The sequence below is a fragment of the Gorilla gorilla genome, chromosome 9, assembly GCF_029281585.2.
Source record: "Gorilla gorilla gorilla isolate KB3781 chromosome 9, NHGRI_mGorGor1-v2.1_pri, whole genome shotgun sequence".
Taxonomy (NCBI): Eukaryota; Metazoa; Chordata; class Mammalia; order Primates; family Hominidae; genus Gorilla; species Gorilla gorilla.
In genome coordinates, this window is record NC_073233.2 from 136,909,951 (window position 1) to 136,934,479 (window position 24,529).

The 24,529-nt window shown below is 36.4% G+C and overlaps 1 protein-coding gene and 1 non-coding gene across 14 annotated transcripts in view; both read right to left on the reverse strand.

Annotated features, from left to right (window-relative positions):
• The window catches only part of ARHGAP32 (Rho GTPase activating protein 32), a 318,023-nt gene that overhangs the window by 11,242 nt on the left and 282,252 nt on the right, over positions 1-24,529 (reverse strand). For all 13 annotated transcript variants that reach the window (XM_055356379.2, XM_063693674.1, XM_031016043.3 and 10 more), the window contains 9 exons: positions 21,928-22,077; positions 11,664-11,766; positions 10,170-10,314; positions 9,649-9,731; positions 5,512-5,619; positions 5,103-5,248; positions 4,240-4,435; positions 2,457-2,602; positions 236-307 (listed from right to left, as the gene is read on the reverse strand). In XM_055356379.2, coding sequence (XP_055212354.1) covers positions 236-307; positions 2,457-2,602; positions 4,240-4,435; positions 5,103-5,248; positions 5,512-5,619; positions 9,649-9,731; positions 10,170-10,314; positions 11,664-11,766; positions 21,928-22,077 — 1,149 coding nt within the window. The remainder of the gene's footprint in view (positions 1-235; positions 308-2,456; positions 2,603-4,239; positions 4,436-5,102; positions 5,249-5,511; positions 5,620-9,648; positions 9,732-10,169; positions 10,315-11,663; positions 11,767-21,927; positions 22,078-24,529) is intronic.
• Positions 16,856-16,959, reverse strand: LOC115936331 (U6 spliceosomal RNA). Its single transcript, XR_004071831.1, has one exon. It is a non-coding gene; the product is annotated as a U6 spliceosomal RNA (small nuclear RNA).

A 24,529-nucleotide genomic window follows, 5' to 3' on the forward strand; every position in this document is an offset into this window, starting at 1 on the left:
GCTACTTTTATGTAAACTGAATAGCAGTCATGCCAAAAATGAAAAGATTAAAGACTGCTACCATGTGAAAGCATCAATGAATTTTAATCTGAATAATACTAAATAGATACTAGTATTCCTAGGAAATGAGTTAATAGCCTATTTATTAAGCACAGATATATAAAAATATACTCAATTGCAGTATTCCTTTATGCAATATATTATAGAATAAAATGACTGATGCTTTTAGTCTTACCATCAACTGCATGGAGAGATGTAAGAGACTCCTCACTTTTAGCTGAACGGAGGGTTCCTTCTGCCCTGCCACCTGAAGAATAAAAAACAAATAGTGTGAAGGTTTCTTATTTGTTACATATGTGGTTAATGGGATCAGTGTTTTTCTTGATACATTTAAACTTTTGAGAGTGATTAGCTGTACATTTTGACAGCAATTTAGTACTCTATTACATAATGTGTTATACTGTACATTTTGACAGCAATTTAGTACTCTATTATATAATGTGTTACACTGTTCTCAAATGGTTTCCCGTGTGAAAAATCTCTTTTCTAAAGGATTATGAATTTGAGCAGAGAGATTAACTAAGATGCTTCTTTCTTTTACATTTCCTAAAGACCAATATGATATCTTGAATGACATCATACTGGATTTAGAGTGGGCCCTACACCCAATGACTGGTGTCCTTGTAAGAAAACACAGAGATGGCCATGTGGAGATGGAGGCAAAGATTGGAGGGATGCTGCCACACATCAAGGAATGCCAGGAGCCACCAGGAGCTTGGAAAGGCAAGGAAGGATTTTTCCCTGGAGCCTCTGGAGCAAGCACAGCCCTGCTGATACCTTGACTTCAGACTTTGAGCTTCTAGAACCACGAGGGAAAAAAATTCTGTTGTTTTTTACCACTTGACTTGTGGTAATTTGTTACGGGAACTCTGGGATACTAACACAGGTAACTTTACGTACATATGTGAATCTTATTCGCTAAATATCTTCATCCTCTTTAACCCCTTGGCAGCACTACGAACACTTTCTTTTTAACACCCTCCTCCCCTGCTAAGGATAGCATGCATCTCTTTTATTCTCTGCCTACCTTTGTAATCATTTCTTCTTACTCTCCTCTCATGACAATTCTTCCTTTCCCACTTTTAAACATTGCTTCTCTCCAGCATTCAGCCCTCAGCTGGCTTCTTTTCACTCTGCTCCCATCTCCTGAAATACCATTCTTAGTCCCCTGTCAGTTAGGTGAATCCCTACTTCTCCTTGAAAACCCATATCAAAGGTTGTTATTTCCTAACCACTAGTCCCTCCTCTACAAGATTTGACAATTCCTACCACAACTGTCTCATGTAACTATTTCTTTTATTTTTTAAGAGACTATGTCTCGCTTTGTCATCCAGGCTGGAGTGCAGTGGCACAACCATAGCTCACTGCAGCCTCAACCTCCTGGGCTCAAGTAATCCTCCTGCTTCAGCCTCCGGAGTAGCTGAGCCTAGAGGTATGTGCCACCAAGCCTCACTTATTTGCAATTTATTATTATTATTATTATTATTATTATTATTATTATTGTTATTATTATTATTATTTTGTAGATGCAGGGCCTCACTTTGTTGCCCAGGCTGGTCTTGAACTCCTGGCTTCAAGCGATCTTCCTGACTTGGCCTCCCAAAGTGTTGGGATTACAGGTGTAAGCCACTGTACCTAGCCTAAACCACTATTTCAATAACTATGATTCTGCGCTAAAATTTACTTTCTCACACGTATGACTTCCCAATTTGACTTGGAAGGCAAAGGCACTACCCTAATTTTCTATCTGCAGAGCCTGCTATCAAAATAGCTAGCACATGCTCTACTTGACTGCAAACTGAATGACGAATTAAATGAATTGAACATTATACATCTAACATTACCTAAGAAGTACTACTATCCTTCCTAGATTCAGAAGTTGTTAATATCAACAGAATATGGCTTTTAAACTATTTTTAAAAGAGTAGTTTTTCGACAGTAATAGATTTATTTGATCTAATAAGATACTCTATTAATGAGACATCTAATAAAAAATACCTTCTTTAGTTAAAAGAGTTATAAACTTGAAAGTTATGTTGAAACACAGTTTTGAAATTTTTTAGATCTGTAAAAATACAGATCAATAAATTTAGATACCATAGCAGTATTTATTTACAACAATATACAAGGTATATGTGAATTTAATCACATTTACACTATATATAATCTATATAGTTTCCTTAAGAAAAGAAATTGCATACTTCTACATATTTATATATAATTTATATTACTCTTCAATTTAGGAATAAAGAATTGGTGAGAGAAGACACTCTGTATGTGTGACACAACTGTGAACACGTTATGGAAGCAGATCATAACAATATGTGAAGAACGTGCCCAGAACAACCGAAGACCATCATGACAGCAGCAGAAGTGAGAATCTCCCAGGCACTCACCTTTCAGAGCCATGGCTTTCATCTCTGAAGGCTCACTCTCATTCCGCTGCAGCTTTCGTTTAGAAACAGATGATGATTTCCCCAAATTGAAAAAGGAACGCCAGCTACCCACAGGAGACTTTTTCATCTTATTTTGAGGCCTCTTTCTATGAAAGAGAAAAAATAATCAACATTAAGATAGCCATGGGTCTGTCTTTTCTTACAGAAAAGAAATGAACACATGACAGAAAGAACCAAACAGCCTGGAAAGGCGTAAGTGAAACAGTAAGCAAACATCCACCTTCCAGACAGCACACTCTACACAGTGCAGCCAAAGCAGAAAATGGATAGTAAACATGCGGATTTTAGTACTAGTAACTATTTTCACAAAGATCATTTTTATACATATCTTCATATTTGGATCCAACCTCACAAACTGAAAAATAAGTGAGAATAAGACGTATTTGGGAATAGGAAATATTAAGTGTCCAAAAATAACACAGAGTTAAAGAAAATGATTTTAGGTGTGAGTAGAGAATAAAGGCAAACAAAGAAGACAAGGATTAAGAATAATAACAAACATATACTGAATGCCAGGCACTGTGCTACCTGCCTTATATGTAATATCTCCTTTAAATCAGATACAACCACATGAGGTAGGTACTATTATTCTCATTTTGCAGCCAAGGAAATTATGACACTAAGAAGTTCAAATAACTTCTTTAACATTATAAAACTATTAAATGATGGAGTCAGAATTGGAACCCAGGCCTATCTGCATCCCAGTATCTACTCTCTTAACTACTACTCCATAAATAAATCTTTGAGTAAATTATGGAACTAGAATATAAAATCAAGATGCTAAAGACAAACTCAGGATGACAAAGTAAAAGAGTATGTTCCAACTTTTTGCTGATAGAATGTTTTTAGTCACAGGAAGTGAAAGGAAGTTAGAGGAGTATACTACAATACGGGAAGAACAAATTCTAAAGTTATATTAGTACTACCCAATCCAGATAATCAAAATCCTTACATTCATGTGTAATAGCCAAAGGAGTAGCAGAGACATCAAAAATAACTTTTACATACATTAGTCTTCCTACTATAACCTAGTAAAGAAGATACAGAAACCATGTTATTATCATTTCTTTAGAGTAACAGAATTTCAGAGCTGGAAGGGACATTGAAAGAGTGAACTGCTGCAGTGGTTCTCAAGTCCTAGCAGACATCAGAATCACCTGGAAAGTTAGATGAATGACCAGTTGCTGGGTCCCACGCCCAGGGTTTCTGATTCAGCGGGTCTGGGGTGTGACTGGACGACTGCACAATGTGCACTTCTAGCAATTATCACCAGGTGATGCTGATGCTGTTGGCTGGGAGACCACACTATTGATCTCTTCTAACCTTAATGTGAAACCAATGTCAAACAAGTCACTGTCCATTCCTGACTTTCTGAACAAACTGTTCCAACACAGCTTATTTCTAAACAACTTTATAAACAACATAGTTCAGAGAGAAAAATCAACCCATATAGACAGTATATCCTTATTTTTCCAAACAATTTTCCCTATACCACTGATGTTCTTCTTTTATAAAATTACATGACATTGTAAAGCAAGAATCATTTGCATCATTCCCCATGAAGCGGTAAGTATCATCCATATTCGAATAAACAGGTTTCTCTGGGACTAGCCTAGAATTCAATAGAGTAATACTAAAATACAAAATTAAAAGCAAACTAAAAGAAAATAATAGGACATAGCTATGAAAATCATATCCCAAAACAGGATTTAACAAATTTTACCTTTCAAGTGGGAACTCAATTATGGTATGAAATTTCCCCTGAAGTGCAGCAGGTCCTTCTCCTACTTCGATATATTTATTTTCCGTCACAATTGGAGAATTGACCTGAGCTTGTGTTCGTGCCTGGGCCTCTTCCAATGTCAGCAGTTTGGTGGATGGAGAGGATACCAGGAGGGACTTGGGCCTTGATAGAGAAGCTTCAAAAAGAAAAGGAAGCTGATGAAGAGAGTCAACTACATGAGTGTATTCAATTTGTTAGTATCTATCTCTCCATCTGTCTACCTATCTGTTGTTTCAAATTTTCTTCAAGTATGTTAAATAGCAAAAACCATAGTGCTTTATATTAAATGAAAAACTGAAGGGGACATACCAGTGGCACACATACATACATATAAAACCCTTTAATAACTGTTTTCCTTTCTTAAAAGATACGAGAAAAGCTTTATATTAAATAAAAAACTGAAGGGGACACACCAGTGGCACACATACACACATATAAAACTCTTTAATAACTGTTTTCCTTTCTTAAAAGATATGAGGAAAGGTGATCAATCACTCAGATATTTTTAGTTTTGGAAGCAATTTTTCTTCTTCTGTTCCATTTTATACTTTAATATACATCAATAATGAACGACAAGTTTTTTAATGTGTCATGAACTTAGATCACAATAGGTCTCATATGTAGTATTCACTATATACACACAAAATAACTGTCAAATTGTGCATTTTGGTAAGCAGCCATACATTATTAGCTGCCTTATACCAGTGACACGTTTTTGTTGTTGCAATAAGAAATGCATGGTTTGCTACTCCTCTGGAAGCTGAGACACACCCTCCTGGTAGGAAGGGCCATCGGAGCCGTACCTGCCCCCTCTTGCATGGCCATGCTGATTCTGCCGCTGAACAGCACATCGACGTGATTCAGGATGAACTCAACAACCACAGACTGAATCCTCACTTCCATGAAAGCTGCTGTTCCACTGAAGCAGGCAGATTCTATCTGTTTTGATCTGTGAGGTAAACATTTTCATCACAGAGTTGTAAAGATAGCAGTCGTCAAGGGCCTCTTTTTTTAAACGTGTAAATCTCAAACAGAGGAAGAAATCATACTTTTACTGTCCCTTAGCTAAGGCCCAGTTGCCTGTTTTAGGGAGATGCAAATAAAAAGAACAGATTTGTTTAATCTTTTAAAAGTTTCCTTAAGGAACACTGATGAATCAGCCTTTTATTTAGGATTAGTTCTACTAAAATTAATAAGTGAAATGCAAATTACCTTAACAGGTTTGGAGCCCAAACAATTGCTAGATTTTTTGCATGCATATTTGTGATGGAACAATAGTCAGCTAGAAGAGACAAGTGTCTCATCAGGAACTCCAGTGTTCTGGAAATAAAGTACAACATATTAACAGAAAGAAACATGATGCAGCAGTATAGAACATAAAAGCCTGCTAATTAATTCCTAAGTTTGCAATAGCAAAATGAAGAAAGGGACCATACAAACCCAAGATAACTTTTTTTTCCTGCTTAACAGGTTGAAATATTACTATTAGAAGTGAATCTTCCACCAAAGCTAGTTTCTGGAACAAATAATATTTTGAAGTTATGCCATTCTACTTGCAGCAGACATACTAACAGGAAAGGATTTCAACACTTCTATGAAAGAAAACAGTAATGTCTCAAAAGCCTTAAAACAGTTAAAATTCCAATAGGCATCAAGGGGAGAATATTTGAGCAAAGGATATGCTTTTGAAATAAAGAGCCTAATTCAAATCCTCATATTCTGGTTTATCCTGACTACTTAAAATTTGCTTTACTTAAACAATTCCATATATATTGTGATTAAACAACAGGGAAGAGTATTTTTGAAAACAAGACATGATCACCTTAAATGTAAGTTAAACCAGGTAAGTGCCAAGTGTGTGTGTGTGTGTGTGTGTGTGTGTGTCTGTGTGCATGCACACACAGAGGTATTATCTATCACCTAGCATGTCTCAAAGCGTCCTACCTCATAGTGCCCAGAGTAAAACTATTAAAGACAATGGGCTGGGTGTGATGGTTCATGCCTGTAATCTCAGCAGTCTGGGAGGCTGAGGCAGGCAGATCACTTGAACTCGAGAGTTCAAGACCAGCCTGGGCAATACAGTGAAACCCCATCTCTATAAAAAGTGTAAAAACAATTAGCTGGGTGTGGTGGTGCATGCAAGTAGTGCCAGCTACTCGGGAGGCTGAGGCAGGAGGATTGCTTCAGCCCAGGAAGGTTGAGGCTGCAGTGAGCTGTGATCATGCCACTGCACTCCAGCCTGGGTGACAGAGTGAGACCTTGTCTTAAAAAAAAAAAAAAGGACAATGAATGGGAGACAGAAATATAAGGCTGTATTATATGAAACAGTAATGAAAGATAAAATGTGGTCTACATCCGAGCCACAAAGATTCAGATGGGCCTAACATGAATTTGAGAGGAAAAGGAATATAATAGTTAGACTCGGCATTAGGCATTGTTCAAGAGGCTTTTACCAGCAGTCTCATTTAATTCTCATAATAGCTCTAACAAGCACAGAATTACCATTCCCCTTGTACCGAGGACAAAGTCAAGGTTGCCGGGGTTCCACAGACTAGCAGTGGCAGTGCTGCATTTCAAATCAAGGTCAGAGTGGCTCCAGAGTGCCTGCGCATTCGAGGGCATTGTAGTTGCTTTACAGTTAAAATGGTAATTCTCTGTCTCTCCTGTATATAATTAAGGGAAGACAAACCAAAGTGAGGCTGGCCTGGGTATGACATAGAGGTGAGAAGCTTGAGAAACGTATTTAGATCGCAAGGACAAAAAACCAAACACCGCATGTTCTCACTCATAGGTGGGAATTGAACAATGAGAACACATGGACACAGGAAGGGGAACATCACACACTGGGGCCTGTTGTGGGGTGGGGGGAGGGGGGAGGGATAGCATTAGGAGATATACCTAATGTAAATGACGAGTTAATGGGTGCAGCACACCAACATGGCACATGTATACATATGTAACAAACCTGCATATTGTGCACATGTACCCTAAAACTTAAAGTATAATAAAATAAATAAATAAATAAAATAGAATAAAGCCAGGCTCCTCAGCCAAAAAAAAAAAGAAAACCATGTAAAATTTTATTACCTGAGGAAAGTGAATGAAGGGAATGATTAAAGGACTTCAGAAATGTACTTTATAAGAATTGCAAATTTAAAAAACCAAAGACATCTATTTGGTTTGCCTATCTAATTATAAGGATGTTTTTAAAAGTTAATGTAGAATTTTAGTCAGGATTCCACAAAATGAGCACTTTTATATTCAGCAGATGAGAGTGTGAATTGTATAAAACTTCGCAACCTGGAACGTAATTTGGATATTATTGTCTAATATTGAGAATAATAATTTAGATTTCCAGAATTTCACTGCCAGGTCATTATCCTGTAATAAAAAACATAATCTAGATTCCATGTAAAAGGATGGCCCTCATAGTAATATTCAAAATTGGAAAAGGAAGGCTGGGCACAGTGGCTCACACCTGTAATCCCAGCACTTTGGGATGCTGAGGTGGGTGGATCGCCTGAGCTCAGGAGTTTGAGACCAGCCTAGGCAACATGGCAAAACCCCAACTCTACCAAAAATACAAAAAACTAGCTGGGCATGGTGGTGTGTGCCAGTGGTCTCAGCTACTTGGGGGGCTGAGGTGGGAGAATCACTTGAGCCTGGGAGGCGGAGGCTGCAGGGAGCCAAGATTGTGCCACTGCACTCCAGCCTGGGTAACAGAGTGAGACCCTGCCTCAGAAAAAAAAAGGAAATAGAAAACACCCCATACTACCATATATGTAGATTAAATATGCAAATTATGAAAGGTTAAATAACATGGCATATCCAAATGAGAGAACATGATGGAAAATTACGCTTTTCAAGAACATCTAAGGAATTCAGAAATGTTAATGTTAAAATTTTGGATAAAAAGTCTATATCAAAAGATACATAAAGTAGGAGATACACACACATATAAGTTATAGTGAAGAAAAGAGTTACACAAGATATTGTATACATTATAAAGCAGGAGATACACATGTACATATTAATAGCAGGCAAGGTATGAAATCCAGGTAGGGCATACATGGTAAGTAATATAATATATATTAGAAGACAGGCAAAGAGGATAATATTAGGATATATATACATATAAGTATCTATAGTCAAGCTATAAAATAGTGTGCAGAAGATATAAAACATATATGCAGTGTATATTATTGAACATCTATCTGCAAGACTCTATTCTGGAAATACAGTGATAAACAAGACAAATTCATGACCTCAAGTACCTTATGTTTTAGAAAGATTGTATACAGATAGTCTCCAACTTACAATGGTTCAATTTATGATTTTTTGACGTTTATGATGGTGCAAAGGTGATAAACATTAAACAGAAACCACAATTAGAATTTTTTTTAAATGGAGTCTCGCTTTGTTGTCCAGCTGGGGTGCAGTGGCATGATCTCGGCTCACTGCAACCTCCACCTCCCAGGTTCAAGTGATTCTCCTGCCTCTGCCCCCGAGTAGCTGGGATTATAGGCGCGTGCTACCATGCCTGGCTAATTTTGTATTTTTAGTAGAGACGGGGTTTTGCCATGTTGGCCAGGCTGGTCTCAAACTCCTCACCTCAGGTGATCCACCCACCTCGGCCTCCCAAAGTGCTGGGATTACAGGTGTGAGCCATGGCGCCTGGCCTATAGTGCTGATTTTTGAAATATATACATAAGCAATGTCATTTTGAAAAAAAAAATTAAATTACTTAATTTGCATATTACTAGAACATCTGCTGAGTTTAATTTCTTGTCAGTAATTGGAATTTTAAAATATATCTTTTGTTTCTTTGCATACTGGAATCTAGTTTCTACTGTTGTCTTTTTCTAACTGGCAAAGTAACTTTCAATTTTATTCTGGTTTTCTCAGACATAACCATAAATATTTCCAAGACTCCAAACTAACACACAAATCAAATTAGGTTTTAAAATGTAGCAACAACAATAAAACCAAAGAAGAAACTAAAACAAACAAACAAAAAACCCCCAAGTTTAGTCAGCCAGCCCTTTGTCCATCCATTCATTCATTCAACCTTTAAGTACGTATGGAATGCTAAACAGTGTGCCAGGCCCTGGGGATCTAAGGACAAATGAATATCTATACATAAACATATACATATACATATAGGTACACATACATATAGTGTGTGTGTGTGTGTGTGTGTGTGTGTGTGTGTGTGTGTGTGTGTGTGTATATGAAATGGAAGTTTAGTTAGAACTCCAAGGAAGTTTAAATAGAAATCCAAAGGAAAAAAAAACGTTTACACGTCAACCGACTTCTACCTCTGCCTGGTATTTACCCACTGTGGCTGACCTGTAGTGTGGTGGGGGGAGCTGCTGGATGACATCGTGGATTTTTATCAGCCTTTCTTCATCTGTTGCTGCTGAAACTGCATCCTAGAACAGTCACAGTACAAAATAAACTAGTGAGCTCTGTTGGTAAAAATGAAAGTTCACTTACAATTCAGTTTTCACTCTGAGATCAACTTGCTTTGCTCTTGGATGCGAAATGGCGAGGAAACACAACATTGTATTCAGGAAGTCAACTGTTTCCACACAGTGTGAACACTGAGATCTACGAAACTAATTTTAAAAAGGCTTGATGGTCATCAGTATTAAGTGTGACAAGACTAGCAGCTCTAAGTCAGAAAGCACAAGAATGACAATGTGAAAACAGCAAAGACCACCGACTAGCTGGCAATATTTGTTTTTTTAAGGAGTCATTTCAGTCACAGAACTATTTCTTACATGTGACCAAACCAAAGTTCATGTGTTTTGAACAAAAGCACAGCAAAGTTCCACAAAGAATTAGATTCAAAAGTAGCCTGTACTCACAGAAAATTTCTCATACAGTTGGTAGGTAAGCAGAGGGTTTGGGAGTTCCCGGAAGTACAGCTTACATAGGGAGCCCACAGAATGGATGTCCTGAACATATGGTTCTTTCGTCAGGTCGGGGACATGCTCAGAGTCAAATTCATGGCTGACATAGACAGAAGAGGACAAGCAAATCATTTGATTGAGGAGAGCAAATATGTGTCTTAAAAACAGAAAGCATAAGCTCCAAAAGTGTTCAGCTCTATCTCAGTGAGTTGCTATTATCTTCCATTAATTATATTTCATTTAAGTTGTGTTTGGACTTCAGCAACAACTGGATGTCTCAGTACAAGATAGATGTCTATGTGGAAATTAAGGGCACAGCTTTAATATTAAAATGGACAATAGCCTCTGAGACACATATGAATGAACAGCTCTTATAGTACAACAGTCTGAAAACAGGACTCCTAATTGCTAATGACTTGAATATCCAATATCTTGGCAATTCCAGAGACTAGTGTTGAATGGCAATTGATCTATGAACAATTATGAGCAGAAATTCCTCAGATACAGATTGTACAACACAGAAATGCTTTCCCGAAGCAGGATAAAAAAGTCAGAAACAACATAATGCAATTCCTAGCTAACAACAAATTTTAATAGGCAGGAAAATCTGTATCATTAGAATGAGTAAAATAAAAGTTGTACACAGAATAGTAAGGCAGAGTAAGCTCACTCTCCAGGAGGTTAATTAATATTCATCCACGGGCATGAGACCACTTACCATCTACCTAGAGGATTAATGTATGTGTACAATATGAGATTTACTTTGTCTTAAACTGAAGACTAAACTGTCTTTAGTACAAGAACTAATTTATGTACTTTTCAAGCATGTATTTCCCAAAACTGAGATGGGCTCTATGATCTGTTAAAGTATTAAAATCTCTACAGAATAATGGCAGTTATCATGTACTACAGTAAAAAAGAAAGGGTAATGGCATGTCAAGAATAGTCTAGAATCCAAGAGATTAAGCAAAAATAAAATATTGCAGGCACAGAGTTTGTCACTGTTTTTGTCTCAGAGAAGATTTGGGGAGGATGTGAAATATGTAGAGATGCATACTTGAACATAAACACAGAATCAGGGTCAAAGGAGATTAGAAAATGTTCCATTCCCATCCATTTTAATTAACACCTAAAGAATAATTTTATTATAATGCAAATTTCCTCTCTCATGGCTGTCATCGGTTCAAACTCAATTTGCTAAAATCTTCAAACACTATAAAGAGACAAAATACAAGTACTGAAGAGATTAAGGTGCATGGTTCTCTGATACTACAGATGAAAAAAATGCCATTTAGAAAAGTACACAGAGACAATAACATGTATATTATTTCCTATTTTATCTAAATTATCTTTAATGAAAATAGGTTATCAAAGTAAGTGAATCTGTTTTAAAATTTTTGCATTTTAATTAGTTAAGAAGGAGTGAAAAAGTGCCATATAAGATTTTACCGTAGTCTCTGGATATTGGAGGCAACACCAGAAAGGCGATAGATTCCATCCACGATGCCATATCTCTCAATGAATGCTGTGCAGCTTTGAAGAACCTGCGGCACTAAAGAGAATTTGTAAAGAAACAGATGAAATTGGTAGTATTCACTGGAACCAAAGTCGCCAAAAAATAAGACTGTCTTAGTTTACAAAAGTAAAATAAAATTTGTAAATTAAAGTTAAAAAGGGCAAAAATTAATCCACTACAAAAAATGATGAGGGTATATTTATTTAATTGCCCACCTAAATTAGATAACTAATTCCTGAATAATCAAGACTGGTTCTATGTCATGATATTTAAGTGAGTAAGAGAGTTCATACATTATTAGGACAGTCTCTCTTCTGCAGTAGACTCATTTAGATTATGTTACAGTTACACATTACAGTAAAGTGAACTGTTTAGTCCTAACACCATGCCAGATTTTTAAGAAATACGGCTGTTCAGCTGACTTTCATATACAGCAAATGAATATATAAAGTTAAATGCTTGTCCCAACAACATAATTACTTGTAAGTGCTACAAAGTTTTGCTTCTAGAAAAGGATCTTCTATATTTTCATAGTTAATGCAAATTCTGACTTTATTCAATCAACAAAACACCAATATAATGCAAAGCCCAAGGCAATTTCAAATAGATGGAATCTTGTAACTTCCTGGCCATATTTACATTAACTTTATTGACATTTTGACTTTATATTATCAGCTCGTAATACAGGGCACTCTTTCTGGTTAGCTCTATGAATATACACTGGACAGCTATGCTGAGGCATGCAGTATAGAACAGAATTTTCAAAATATATGATAAAACATTTTATAACCATTCAAACATTTACAGCAGCTGAGAATTTAACAATAGTTGTTTTGCAATGCAGATTGATGAGTTTACAGACTTTAGTATGATCATTTGATAGGGTTAATTAAAATCCTTGAAAAGAAATGCTTGTAAAATTTGGTCTGCAAAGAGCTACTATACTAGAGATGAAACATTCAGAGTGGCAAATGAAACAAATAAGACATTTTAATAAGATAATTTTAGTGAATGTATTTCATTAACAGTATATTGTCATTCCTTTATTATTATAACCAACTTTTCCTTGGTTTCCCTGACTTTTATTGTCCTTCCTGCAATCCATCTTTAAATTCTGTCAGATCCTATAACAACATTTAAAACTTAACCTCCTTATCTTTGATTAAAAAAATCAAAAAACAAAAACCAGCAGCTGATAGTATTAGGTACTAAATATATGCCAGGCTAAGTACTTTACAATGCATATGCTCTGATTTTCAGAGAAATCCTACAAGGAAAGTACTATATATTCCCATTTTTACAGAGAAGAAATTGTATCTTAGAGAGAGTAAGTTTTACCCAAGGGCAGGCAGGAAACACTGGCAGAAGTGAGAGATTCCAACTCAGGCAGTCCAAGTACAGAGCCAATGCTTTTGTTTTGTTTTTTATTTCACACACACACACACACGCACACACACATACATATATCTTTTTTTATTATACTTTAAGTTCTGGGGTACATGTGCAGAATGTGCAGTTTTGTTACGTAAGTATACACATGCCATGGTGGTTTGCTGCACCCATCAACCCGTCATCTACATTGAGTATTTCTCCTAATGTTATCCCTCCCCTAGCCCCCCAACCCCCCGAGAGGCCCTGGTGTGTGATGTTCCCCTCCCTATTCCATGTGTTCTCATTGTTCAACTCCCACTTATGAGTGAGAACATGTGGTGTTTGGTTTTCTGTTCTTGTGATAGTTTGCTGAGAATGATGGCTTCCAAATTCATCCATGTCCCTGCAAAGGACATAAACTCATCCTTTTTTATGGCTGCATAGTATTCCATGGTGTATATGTGCCACATTTTTCTTTATCCAGTCAGAGCCAATGCTTTTAACTACTGCAATATACTGCCTGGCAGAGAAGGCCTTTCACAATTTACACTTAATTATTATTGTATTTCCATATTCCACAACCCTAGGCCAAGTGAAGTGTTACCTTTTGCCATACAAACCAACCATGCTACGACTTCTTCACAAAACAATTTCCTCTAGCTGGACTCTCTCCCATAACGCTCTTTGTATAGAAAAAATTCTTGGCTATTGTTCAAAATCCAGCTAAACTATCACTCTTCAGCGAGCCTTCATTGAATACCCACAAGTAGAGGTGGCTGAGCACTGTGTTCTATGTGCTCATAGAACAATATTTCAAATTATCATTTATTTGTTCATACAACTATTACCCTTTTCTGACTGTGGGCTCTTCAAGAGCAAAACCATGCATCGTTCATCTTTGTATATTCAAAACTCAGGAACACCGTCCTGACACAATGTATAAAATTAGCAAGTGAATTAATTTACCAGTGCCCTGAGAGCCCGAAATGGTCATTATCTGGTCAAGTTAGCAGGGAAGGAACCTTAGTTTTCATATGAATACATTTTCAACTACATGCTTTCTGCCTCTAAAAATATTCAAGACTTTCAGTAACAAGAAAAGGTTATGGTTATGTAGTAAAGATGAAGGGCAGGTAGAATTGCTGGGTGCTTCTTGTGGATTTAATTGATATTAGAAGCAACCTCTGTGTCGAAATGATATGCAAAATACATAGCATCTTTATAAAAGCTCGGGTTCTATTTCTAACATTGTCCCACCAATGATAAACTTGGTGTCTTAGGTTTCAATTCTAAAAACTGGAAGTGGAATAATAAAATTTGGGGCTACAAAATTTCAGTCATCTGCTTCAAAGGGAATATATTTAGAGATTACTGGGAAAATTAACATCATTACTTAGGAAAATGGTTAAAATTCTTTCCTGTAAAGCACTGAGAAGATGCTTCTCATTATATATGCTCCAAATGAGCAAGCTAATTCACGCAGGTACACAAAAGGTTTCTCTTCAAGAAAAACCCTTCAGAGCACAGTATTTTATTTCCATATTATCAGGCTCTCCGAGCACACATAAATTTTTCATAAAAATAAGCTACCATTTATAAAAAAAAGTATCGGTAATTTTCATTGGATGTGTATATCTGTGTGTTATTAGATTCATATCTGTTTATTCTTCCAAATAAGTCAGAAAACATTGAAAATATGGAGAATTAGAGGTCTTTTCCTGAGAATATGCCCAAGTCTCTACACACGTAATACTTCATGGCAAGCATCTGAATCGTTTTCTTATATTTTGTGTTCCCTGAGTAGAAGGACTGAATGTCTATACAACAATCACATAATGAGCTTAATAAATAAAATTACATAACTATTACTTATAAGTTTAAGGGAAACAAATGAGTCATTTAATACAAATAGGTGGCAAAATGAAAGAAAAGCATAAACTTGAATCTTGAAGAAAAGAGAGCAGAAACTGAAAAACAATGTCAGAAGAAAAAAGAAGAAAAGATCTGATTTATTTTTTCACGAAAGAGTAGGAAAGCAATATAAGAATCCAATATATTTTGTAAAAAAATCCTAGTTTTAAAAAAAGGCTATTTACTAGCTACCCCCAAACTATGTAACAAACCAGCCAAATGCACAGCGAATAATGACCCAGTCAAAATATAACATTAGAAACCTCCAAAATGCTTCCTCCAAAAGACGGTATGACTTTCAGAATCATTCCCACATTCTCCACATAATACACTTCTGATTTACTTTGATTTTACATTCTTAGTTTTTAAAACATCATCATATGACAACAGAATAAGAAGTACATATTTAAATTAAAATCGATGATCCTTAAAATTAGAATATGGCTCAAAGAAGTAGGAAGTAAGTATGACAAGAATTGATCTTTGATTTTTTTTTCTTGACAGTTTTGGTTTCGTTTCTGCTCTTTTCTCTTCATTCATTCACTCACTCTCACTCATCAATCATGTATTTATTAAGTCTCTTCTATTTTCCAGGCATCATGAAAGCATTACAGATACAGATGAAAAAGCTGAGTTTCAGTTTCAGGGAGATGGTTTCCAGGCTAAAGGGACATGAGTACAGTGTGACTTATTAGAATGTGCATCATGATTCTACCTGACTACCAAAAGGATTAATTTTTGGTGTTATTTGGGCCTTGCTTTTTCCTACTGTGCTCTGATTTAAAGTTTTGTGCATATCATACAACACAGAAATATGTTCAGGCAACAGAGAGTCCTCTCCGAGGGTTTCAAAATATTTGTAATATTTTGTACCAAACATAATTTTACCTAGTTTTCTATAAAACTCTCACTATTTTGTTTTAGTGATCTCAATTCAAACTTTTAATGAAATTCAGTTTTAAATATGTACACCAAAAAAAAAAAATACTAAGTCTTATGAAAAAAATCAATGATACCAGAAAAAGAAATTAACGTCACACCACCACCACCACCACCACCACCAACACAACATTTTAAAGCTACAGATAAGGATGCCAAAGTAGGCTGGGGGCAGTGGCTCATGCCTGCGATCCCAGCACTTTGGGAGGCTGAGACAGGTAGATCACCTGAGGTCAGGAGTTCAAGACCAGCCTGGCCAATATGGTGAAACACTGTCTCTACCAAAAAATACAGGAAAAAAAAAAATTAGCCAGGCATGGTGGTGGGCGCCTGTAATCCCAGCTACTCAGGAGGCTGAGGCAGGAGAATTGCTTGAACCTGGGAGGTGGAGGTTGCAGTGAGCCGAGATTGTGCCATTGCACTCCAGCCTGGCAACAAGAGCAAAACTCCGTATCAAAACAAAACAAAACAAAAGGATGCCAAAGTAAATGACAAATCAGTATAATCTATGCTCAAAAAAAGTACTATGTGGGCAGATTTTTATTTACTTCTTTTGTGGGCAGATTTTTAAACAATCAGTTCTACAAATAACTGTGATATAATGTTTAATACACTCAATTATAAACACTGGTTTGTGATAGCTAAAACTCTATGATAATCCTGATTGAACAGCAGGGACCACACATAAAAGAATAAAAAGACAACTGCCTTGTCAGGCTCCTATGTGATTTCTTACAACACTTTGTACAGAAGACACAGGTCAAGTTTGTCACTTGCTCCAACAGAGAGGTACTCAGAAGTTTAGAAAGTATAATAAGATAATCTCCCTATAAAGCTGATTTTTCACTAGGAAATATTCAGAGAATTAACCATTTAGCAAAACATAATTTTAAAAAAAATTTTATTTTATATGGAATGCTTCACGAATTTGTGTGTCATTTTTGTGCAGGGGTCACACTTATCTCTGTATTGTTCAAATTTTAGTATATGTGCTGTCGACGCAAGCACATAAAACATAATTTTGATATGAGCTTCCTTCTCAGTAAAATCTAGTGCAAGGTTAATTTAGGGTAAAGACACTATATTAAAGTCTAAACTTTGAGAAAGAACAATTATATATGATATATATCAATATTATATATACTGTATGTGTCTCATCTCTCCTCACAATTATGTATATAATATATAATCATTTTTTCTTCATTTTATTCTAATTATTTTAGAGTTTAAAATATATAATCAATTCTCATTGTTTTAATTTAGACTTTAAAATAGTCTCTATATATATTTGTATGTGTAAATATATACACACATATGATATAACTGTGGTTATAGGTCATGGACAATACATATGAAGTCTTTTTTTTTTTTTTTTTTGAGATAGGGTCTCATTCTGTTGCCTAGGCTGGAGTGCTATGGTGTGATCATGGCTCACTGTATCCTGGACCTCCTGGGCTCATGAGATCCTCCCACCTCAACCTCTCAAGTAGCTGGAACCACATGCACGTGCCACCATGCCCAGCTAATTTTTTAAAATTTTTTGTAGAGACACTGTCCCTACAAAAAAATCAATGATACCAAAAAACTCTGTTCCACTCCAATAGATTTTATCATAATTAGGGAACAGATGAACACTGTAGTTTAACCTGCTATTTATCAGAAAGAAGTGATATAATAGCCTCTGTCCTCCCCTATCATCCTTATGAAGAATGGAAACATAACTGAAACTTCTAAGTACAACTAAAATTGAATTGATATTTGAAAGCTAATGAGCATGGCAGGACAAATTGGAAAACTCTCTTTCATTTTTTTTTCTTTTTTTTTTGAGATGGAGTCTCGCTCTTGTTGCCCAGACTGGAGTGCAATAGCATGATCTTGGCTCACTGCAACCTCCACCTCCCAGGTTCAAGCAATTCTCCTGCCTCAGCCTCCTGAGTAGCTAGGATTACAGGCATGCGCCACCACACCTGGCCACTTTTTGTATTTTTAGTAGAGACAGGGTTTCACCATATTGGGCAGGCTGGTCTTGAACTCCTGACCTCAGGTGATCCACCTGTCTCGGCCTCCCAAAGTGCTGGGATTACAGGCGTGAGCCACCCTGCTGGGCCTCTCTTTCATATTAATGATCACATCTAAGCAAGGTTTAACATATTACATGGTGTTAAACGTACCATGTTGCCCAGGCTGGTCTCAAACCCCCAGGCTCAGGTGCTCTTCCCTTCTAGGCTTCCCAAAGAGCTAAGATTACAGGCATGAGCCACCACACCTAGCCCCCTATGAAGTCTTAAAATCTGAAAAAACTGAAATTCCTCACATATTCATTAAATCAAAGACAAACTACTAAATCATTCAGCTATTAAAAAACCATTTTATTTCCTAATTTTTAGTTAATAAACTTCAAAGGTTTCCCTTCTCCTGCTAATTTAGGCTTCATTTGAATGTTCAAATGAATATCCTTCTTATGAATATTTATTCATTTCTTACCAACCCTGATGAAACAGGAAATTATTTTAATATGCCAAGTATAATATATCTGGCCTCGGTCTTTGAGGTTTCTAGCTCCTAAAGTTTACTGAATTTCAATTACACTTTAAGGTCACAAGTTAATTTTTTTTCTAGTCATTTGAGTTTAACTTGGCAAAGAGGGATTAATCTTCCAGGATTATTAAATTCATTTCTAATATTCCTCTAATTTTTTTAATTGAAAAAGCAAGACAACTAAGAAAAAAAAATCTCAACAATATTCTCTAATACTTTAGTTATATTCATTTCTCATATCACCTAAGTATCCAGACTTTCAAAAGTTGTATCTACTATTTATAGATAATATTTTTCAGGTTCCTACACTGTATTCAAACTTATTTTATTTATTTATTTAGAGACAGGGTTTTGCCTTGTTGCCCAGGATGGAATGCAGTGGCAAGATGATAGCTTACTGTAGTCTCCAACTCCTGGGGTCCAGCAATCCCCCGACCTCAGCCTCCAAACTAGCTAGAAGTACGGGTGTGTGCCACCATGCCCAGCTTGTTTTGTATTTTTTTCTGTATAAATGGGGTTTTGCTACATGCTGCTCAGGCTGGTGTAAACTCCCAGCCTCCAGTGATCCTCCTACCTTGGCCTCCCAAAATACTAGGTTTACAGGCATAAGCCATCTCACCCAGCTCAAACTTAAAATTTTTAACAGCTTCAACATTTATAGAACATTCCCCTGTAAGGGTGTGGTGGCTCACGCCTGTAATCCCAGCACTTTGGGAGGCCAAGGTGGGTGGATTGCTTGAGTCCAGGAGTTCGAGATCAGCCTGGCCAACATGGCAAAATCCCACCTCTACAAAAAAATACAAAAATTAGCTGGGTGTGGTGGTGCATGCCTATAGTCCCAGCTATTCAGGAAGCTGAGGCAGGAGGACAGCTTGAGCCCAGGAGGCAGAGGTTGCAGTAAGCTGAGATTGGGCCACTGCACTCCAGCCTGGATGACAGAGTGAAACCCCATCCCAAAAAAGAACATTCTCCCAAAGTTGGGTATTTCATTTTCTTTGTTCTCATACATTATGCTATGATGAACACTTTTATTTCTATTTAATGATAACATTAAGACAAGTCCCTAAGGATGGATTCATTAGATGAAAGGAACACTAGAAAGTGTCTTGCTATGAAATGTCAAATGTTTTCCAAAAAGGTAGTGCTAACTCAGAACCTTCTGAAACCAACGATTCTGAACCTATTGGTAAAAATCACTACTATATTTATGGCACTGGATATCATAATTTAGAAAAATAGCTTTGTTATTTTAATATTTACCAAAGTAAAATGGTATTTCAAAATCGCCTAAAGATACATTTCCATGATTACAAATAAGGATAAACATTTTTCTGTATTTTGTTTATTATTTATAGCCCTGTGACAGTTTAATGTTTGTATCTCTTCTCCATTCTTTTATTCAGTAATTAAAATTACTTTAATTTTCTAAAAAATCTGAAATGATATTCTCATACACTATAATAGCAGCATTTCATCATATCCAAAAAATGATTATATTTCCTTGTCTATGGTACCTCTCCCTCTACATTATTTTTCATTATATGAAAGGTATATATATATATTTAAGTCATCTCTTTATGTTTTTTGTTTAAATCTGAGAAAGCTATTATTTATTTTATCTCAAAACAAAATCAATTCACATTGGCAATTTTGTAAGTTTAAAATGGTTAACTTATACATTTGAAGTTTATATTCAGTATGATGAAGTGTGAATTTTTTTCAAAACTGCTGTTTAATTATCTCAATATGTATTATAAATAGCTCTTCCACGTGACATGGTTCTAAAACCATACTTTTTTCTCACAATGGATTCTTATGTACAGTAAGAACTATTTCTGAACACTCTAAGCTGTTTCACTCACATTTCATTCTCAGCACAAAACGCTGCCTTTAAAAAAAAAAAATTTTTTTTTTTTTTGAGACAAGGTCTTGCTCCGTCGCCCAGGCTGGAGTGCAGTGGCGTGAAATCAGCTTACCGCAACCCCCGCCTCCCAAGCTCAGGTGATTCTCCCACCTCGGCCACTCAAGTAACTGGGATTACAGGTGCGTACTACTACGCTGGCTAATTTTTGTATTTTTGGTAGAGACCAGGTCTTGCCATGTTGTGTAGGCTGATCTCGAACTCCTAGGTGCAAGCTATCTGCCTGCCTCAGACTCCCAAAGTGCTGGGATTGCAGACGTGAGCTACTGTACCCAGTGAAAACTCTGCTTTTCTAGTTTTGAATATTGTTTTAATATATAGTAAAACTAGATGTCTCCTATCCTATTACTGATTTTTTTCTTTGACATTCTCACTGGTTGAGTTTTCCATGTGCATTTAGTTGCAAAAGTAATCCTCAGGGGTTTTTTTTGTTTTTGTTTTTTTAGGGATCTGCATTAAGTTGGTATTAATTTGGGAATAACATCTGTTTGAAATAACATTTTGTCTACTCTCTCAAGAAACATGGTACAGTTTGCATTAAATTCCTAAGTCCACTGATATTCTTTAAACAATGAGCAAGACCTTAATTTGAACTTGATACTATCAACTCAGTATTATTATTATTACTTTACCATTGTTTTTCACTAATGGTCTTCTCAAAAGGCACAATGGGTATTTCCCATACTAATTTGGAATTTCACAATCACCTATTTCTGGTACTTAGCAACATCACGGTAGATCCTGCCTTCATCTTCTGGCATTTCTGAAAGAGATGCTAGAGGAAAGTGCTATTTTTAAATATAAAAGGAAAACTCCTTTTTTTCTTTCCCTCCTATCCATCCCCCCATCCAACAACTAAATTCTTGATTCATAATTTAATTTATAAAGAAAGGAATATAGATTCCTATAAAAAATAAAATATAGATTCTCTACAAAAGTAAAATGAAAAATAAAAATTAGCCAGGTGTGGTGGCACATGCCTGTAGTCCCAGTACTCTGGGAGGACTGCCTGAGCCCAGGAATTCAAGGCTGCAGTCGGCTATGATCACGCCACTGCACTCCAGCGTGGGCAACAAAGCAAGGCCCTGTCTCTTTAAAAACAAAAAAAATTGGAAGATTGATATTGGCATTTTATGTCTCAAAACTCTGACAGTTTTTTTTCCATAAGAAAAATTAGATAAATATTTTAGGATAAAATGTGGGTGGCAAAACTGGCTGAAGAAGCTATCTAGGGAGAAATAGAAACTCAGGCAAAATAACAGGGTGGTTGTAATATATTTTGTGTGAATGTCCTACTCTTCCCGAATAGAACACAAACATCTCTAATGCCAAAGTGCATTCTTAGACTTTTCATTCTCAGCTCCACCCAGAACTGAGTACCTGAGAAAGCTTAATACATGCATTGAACTGAAACGAAACAGATATCATTTGACTAAATCTACTCCATAACTGGTTATAGAGAACCAATATGGAGAGGTCAGAAACTCAAAGTATAAGCTTGCACATTTTATTTTTACCTTCAAAACCAGAATTTAGAAGGTGCTCCCCCAGGTCACAACCAAACACCCTCTCTTTCAAGATTCCCCGCTGCTTCAGCTTCTGTTTTGTTGGACGAGACTTCATGAATGTTCGTAAGAACGTAATGAGCTTGCCGTGCTTTTTAGACACTAAAAATCAATAAAGAGAAAAGATTTTAGTTGTGGCAAGAGGTTACATTTTACTTAGCATAAAAAGAAACATATCTCAAGAGGCTGACAGCAAAATAATCTATTATGAATATACTTTATAATCTTTAGGAAAATGTCAGTAGAAGTTTAGCTAAGAGTTGTGTTATAAATAACATCATAATTTTATACTTTCTTTTTGTTGCAGGAAGTCAGGGACCTTGAATGGAGGGACTGGCTGAAGCCACGGCAGAAGAACATAAATTGTGAAGATTTCATGGGCATTTATTAGTTCCCCAAATTAATACTTTTATAATTTCTTATGCCTGTCTTTACTGCAATCTCTGAACATAAATTGTGAAGATTTCGTGGACATTTATCACTTCCCCAATCAATACTCTTGTGGTTTCCTATGCCTGTCTTTAATCTCTTAATCCCATCATCTTTGTAAACTGAGGATGTATGTCACCTCAGGACCCTGTGATGATTGCGTTAACCGCACAAATTGTTTGTAAAACATGTGTGTATGAACAATATGAAATCTGGGCATCCAAAAAGAACAGGATAACTGCAATTTTCAGGGAACAAGGGAGATAACCATAAGGCCTGACTGCCTGTGGGGCTGGGCAGAACAGAGTCATATTTCTCTTCTTGCAAAAGTGAATAGGAGAAATATCACTGAATTCTTTTTCCCAGCAAGGAACAGCCCTGGGAAAGAGAATGCATTCCCAGGGGGAGGTCTCTAACATGGCCGCTCTGGGAGTGTCTGTCTTATGCAGTTGTAGATAAGGGATGAAATATGCCCTGGTCTCCTGCAATGCCCCCAGGCTTACTAGGATTAGGAAATTCCTGCCTAGTAAATTTTAGTCAGACCGGTTCCCTGCTCTTGAACCCTGTTTCCTGTTAAAATGTTTATCAATGACAATGCGTGCACAGCGGGACATGAAACTTTATCAGCAATTCTAATTTCGCCCTGGTCCTGTGATCTCGCTCTGCCCCCATTTGCCTTGTGATGTTTTATTGCCTTGTGAAGCATGTGATCTCTGTGACCCACACCCTATTCGTAAACACCCTCCCCTTTGAAAATTGATAATAAAAACTTGCTGGTTTTGCAGCTCAGGGAGCATCACGGAACCTGCCGACATGTGATGTCTCTCCCCCGGACACCCAGCTTTAAAATTTGTCTCTTTTGTACTCTTTCCCTTTATTTCTTAGACCAGCCAACACTTTGGGAAAATAGAAAAGAACCTACATTAAAATACTGGGGGCTGGTTCCCCCGATATCTTCTCACCACCTTACCTTATGAGACTGTCAGCAAATTTAAATGTTGTAACCCATGACGTTTGAATCAAGCTTGGTAAACCAGTCATCTTCCCAATGCATACTTAAGGATGTTACAGGATTACAAGAGGAACCTGAGTTTTATTGTAATATATTACTTTGGAGATCTTTATAATAAGTAAGACTTAAAATGGTGTAAAAGCGGTTTGCATTTCTTGTCAATTTTTAAATTATTTTACTTGATGGTTAGAAATTTTCATAGCACTTGTGATCTGTTGAATATAACTGAAAAAAGAAAACTCTTTCTCATTTTGCAAAGAGGACAATCCCATAATGACACAGAACACACTTGTCAACCTAATGGCTATATAAATACAAAACACACACCCACACAAGCATCAGATAGTCCATTAACATTCGTCTATAATATACTAAGTACATCATCTTAAATCCTTTATAGATCAAGGAAAAAGGTGAGTAAATTAATATTTGAAAAAATAATTCCACTGACTGATACATTAGAAAGACAACTGAAAAAAACTGAAAGTAAACAAATCCCTTAAAAATGACTTTTGCTGAGAAGTGCAGCTTATAGGGATAATTATGCTAAAAGTTAACATACAACAATATCATGAGCTCAAAGATTAGCTGTTTGATAGAAGACTAAGCCAGATGGCCTCAATCCCCCTACTAAGTTTGCAGATGATTACTGAGAGTCTTACTGAAGCCTACTATACATTTAAAAAAATTTTCATGGGTACACAGTAGGTATATATATTTATGGGTACGTATTTTCATACAAGCATGCAATGTGTAATAATCACACCAGGGTAAATGGGGTATCCATCCCATCAAGCATTTATCCTTTGTGTTGCAAACAGTCCAATTATAGTATTTTAGTTATTTTTTAATGTATGTTTAAATTATTTTTGACTGTAGTCAGCCTGTTGTGCTATCAAATGCTAGGTCTTACTCATTCTATTTTTTGTACCCATTAACCATCCCTATTCCCCCCCATCAACCCCACCTTTGGCTTATTACCCTTTCTGGCCTCTGGTAACCATCCTTATACTCTCTGTCTCCATGATTTCAACTGTTTGGATTTTCAGATCCCACAAATAAGTGAGGATGTACAAAGTTTATCTTTCTGTGCTTGGCTTATTTCACTTAATA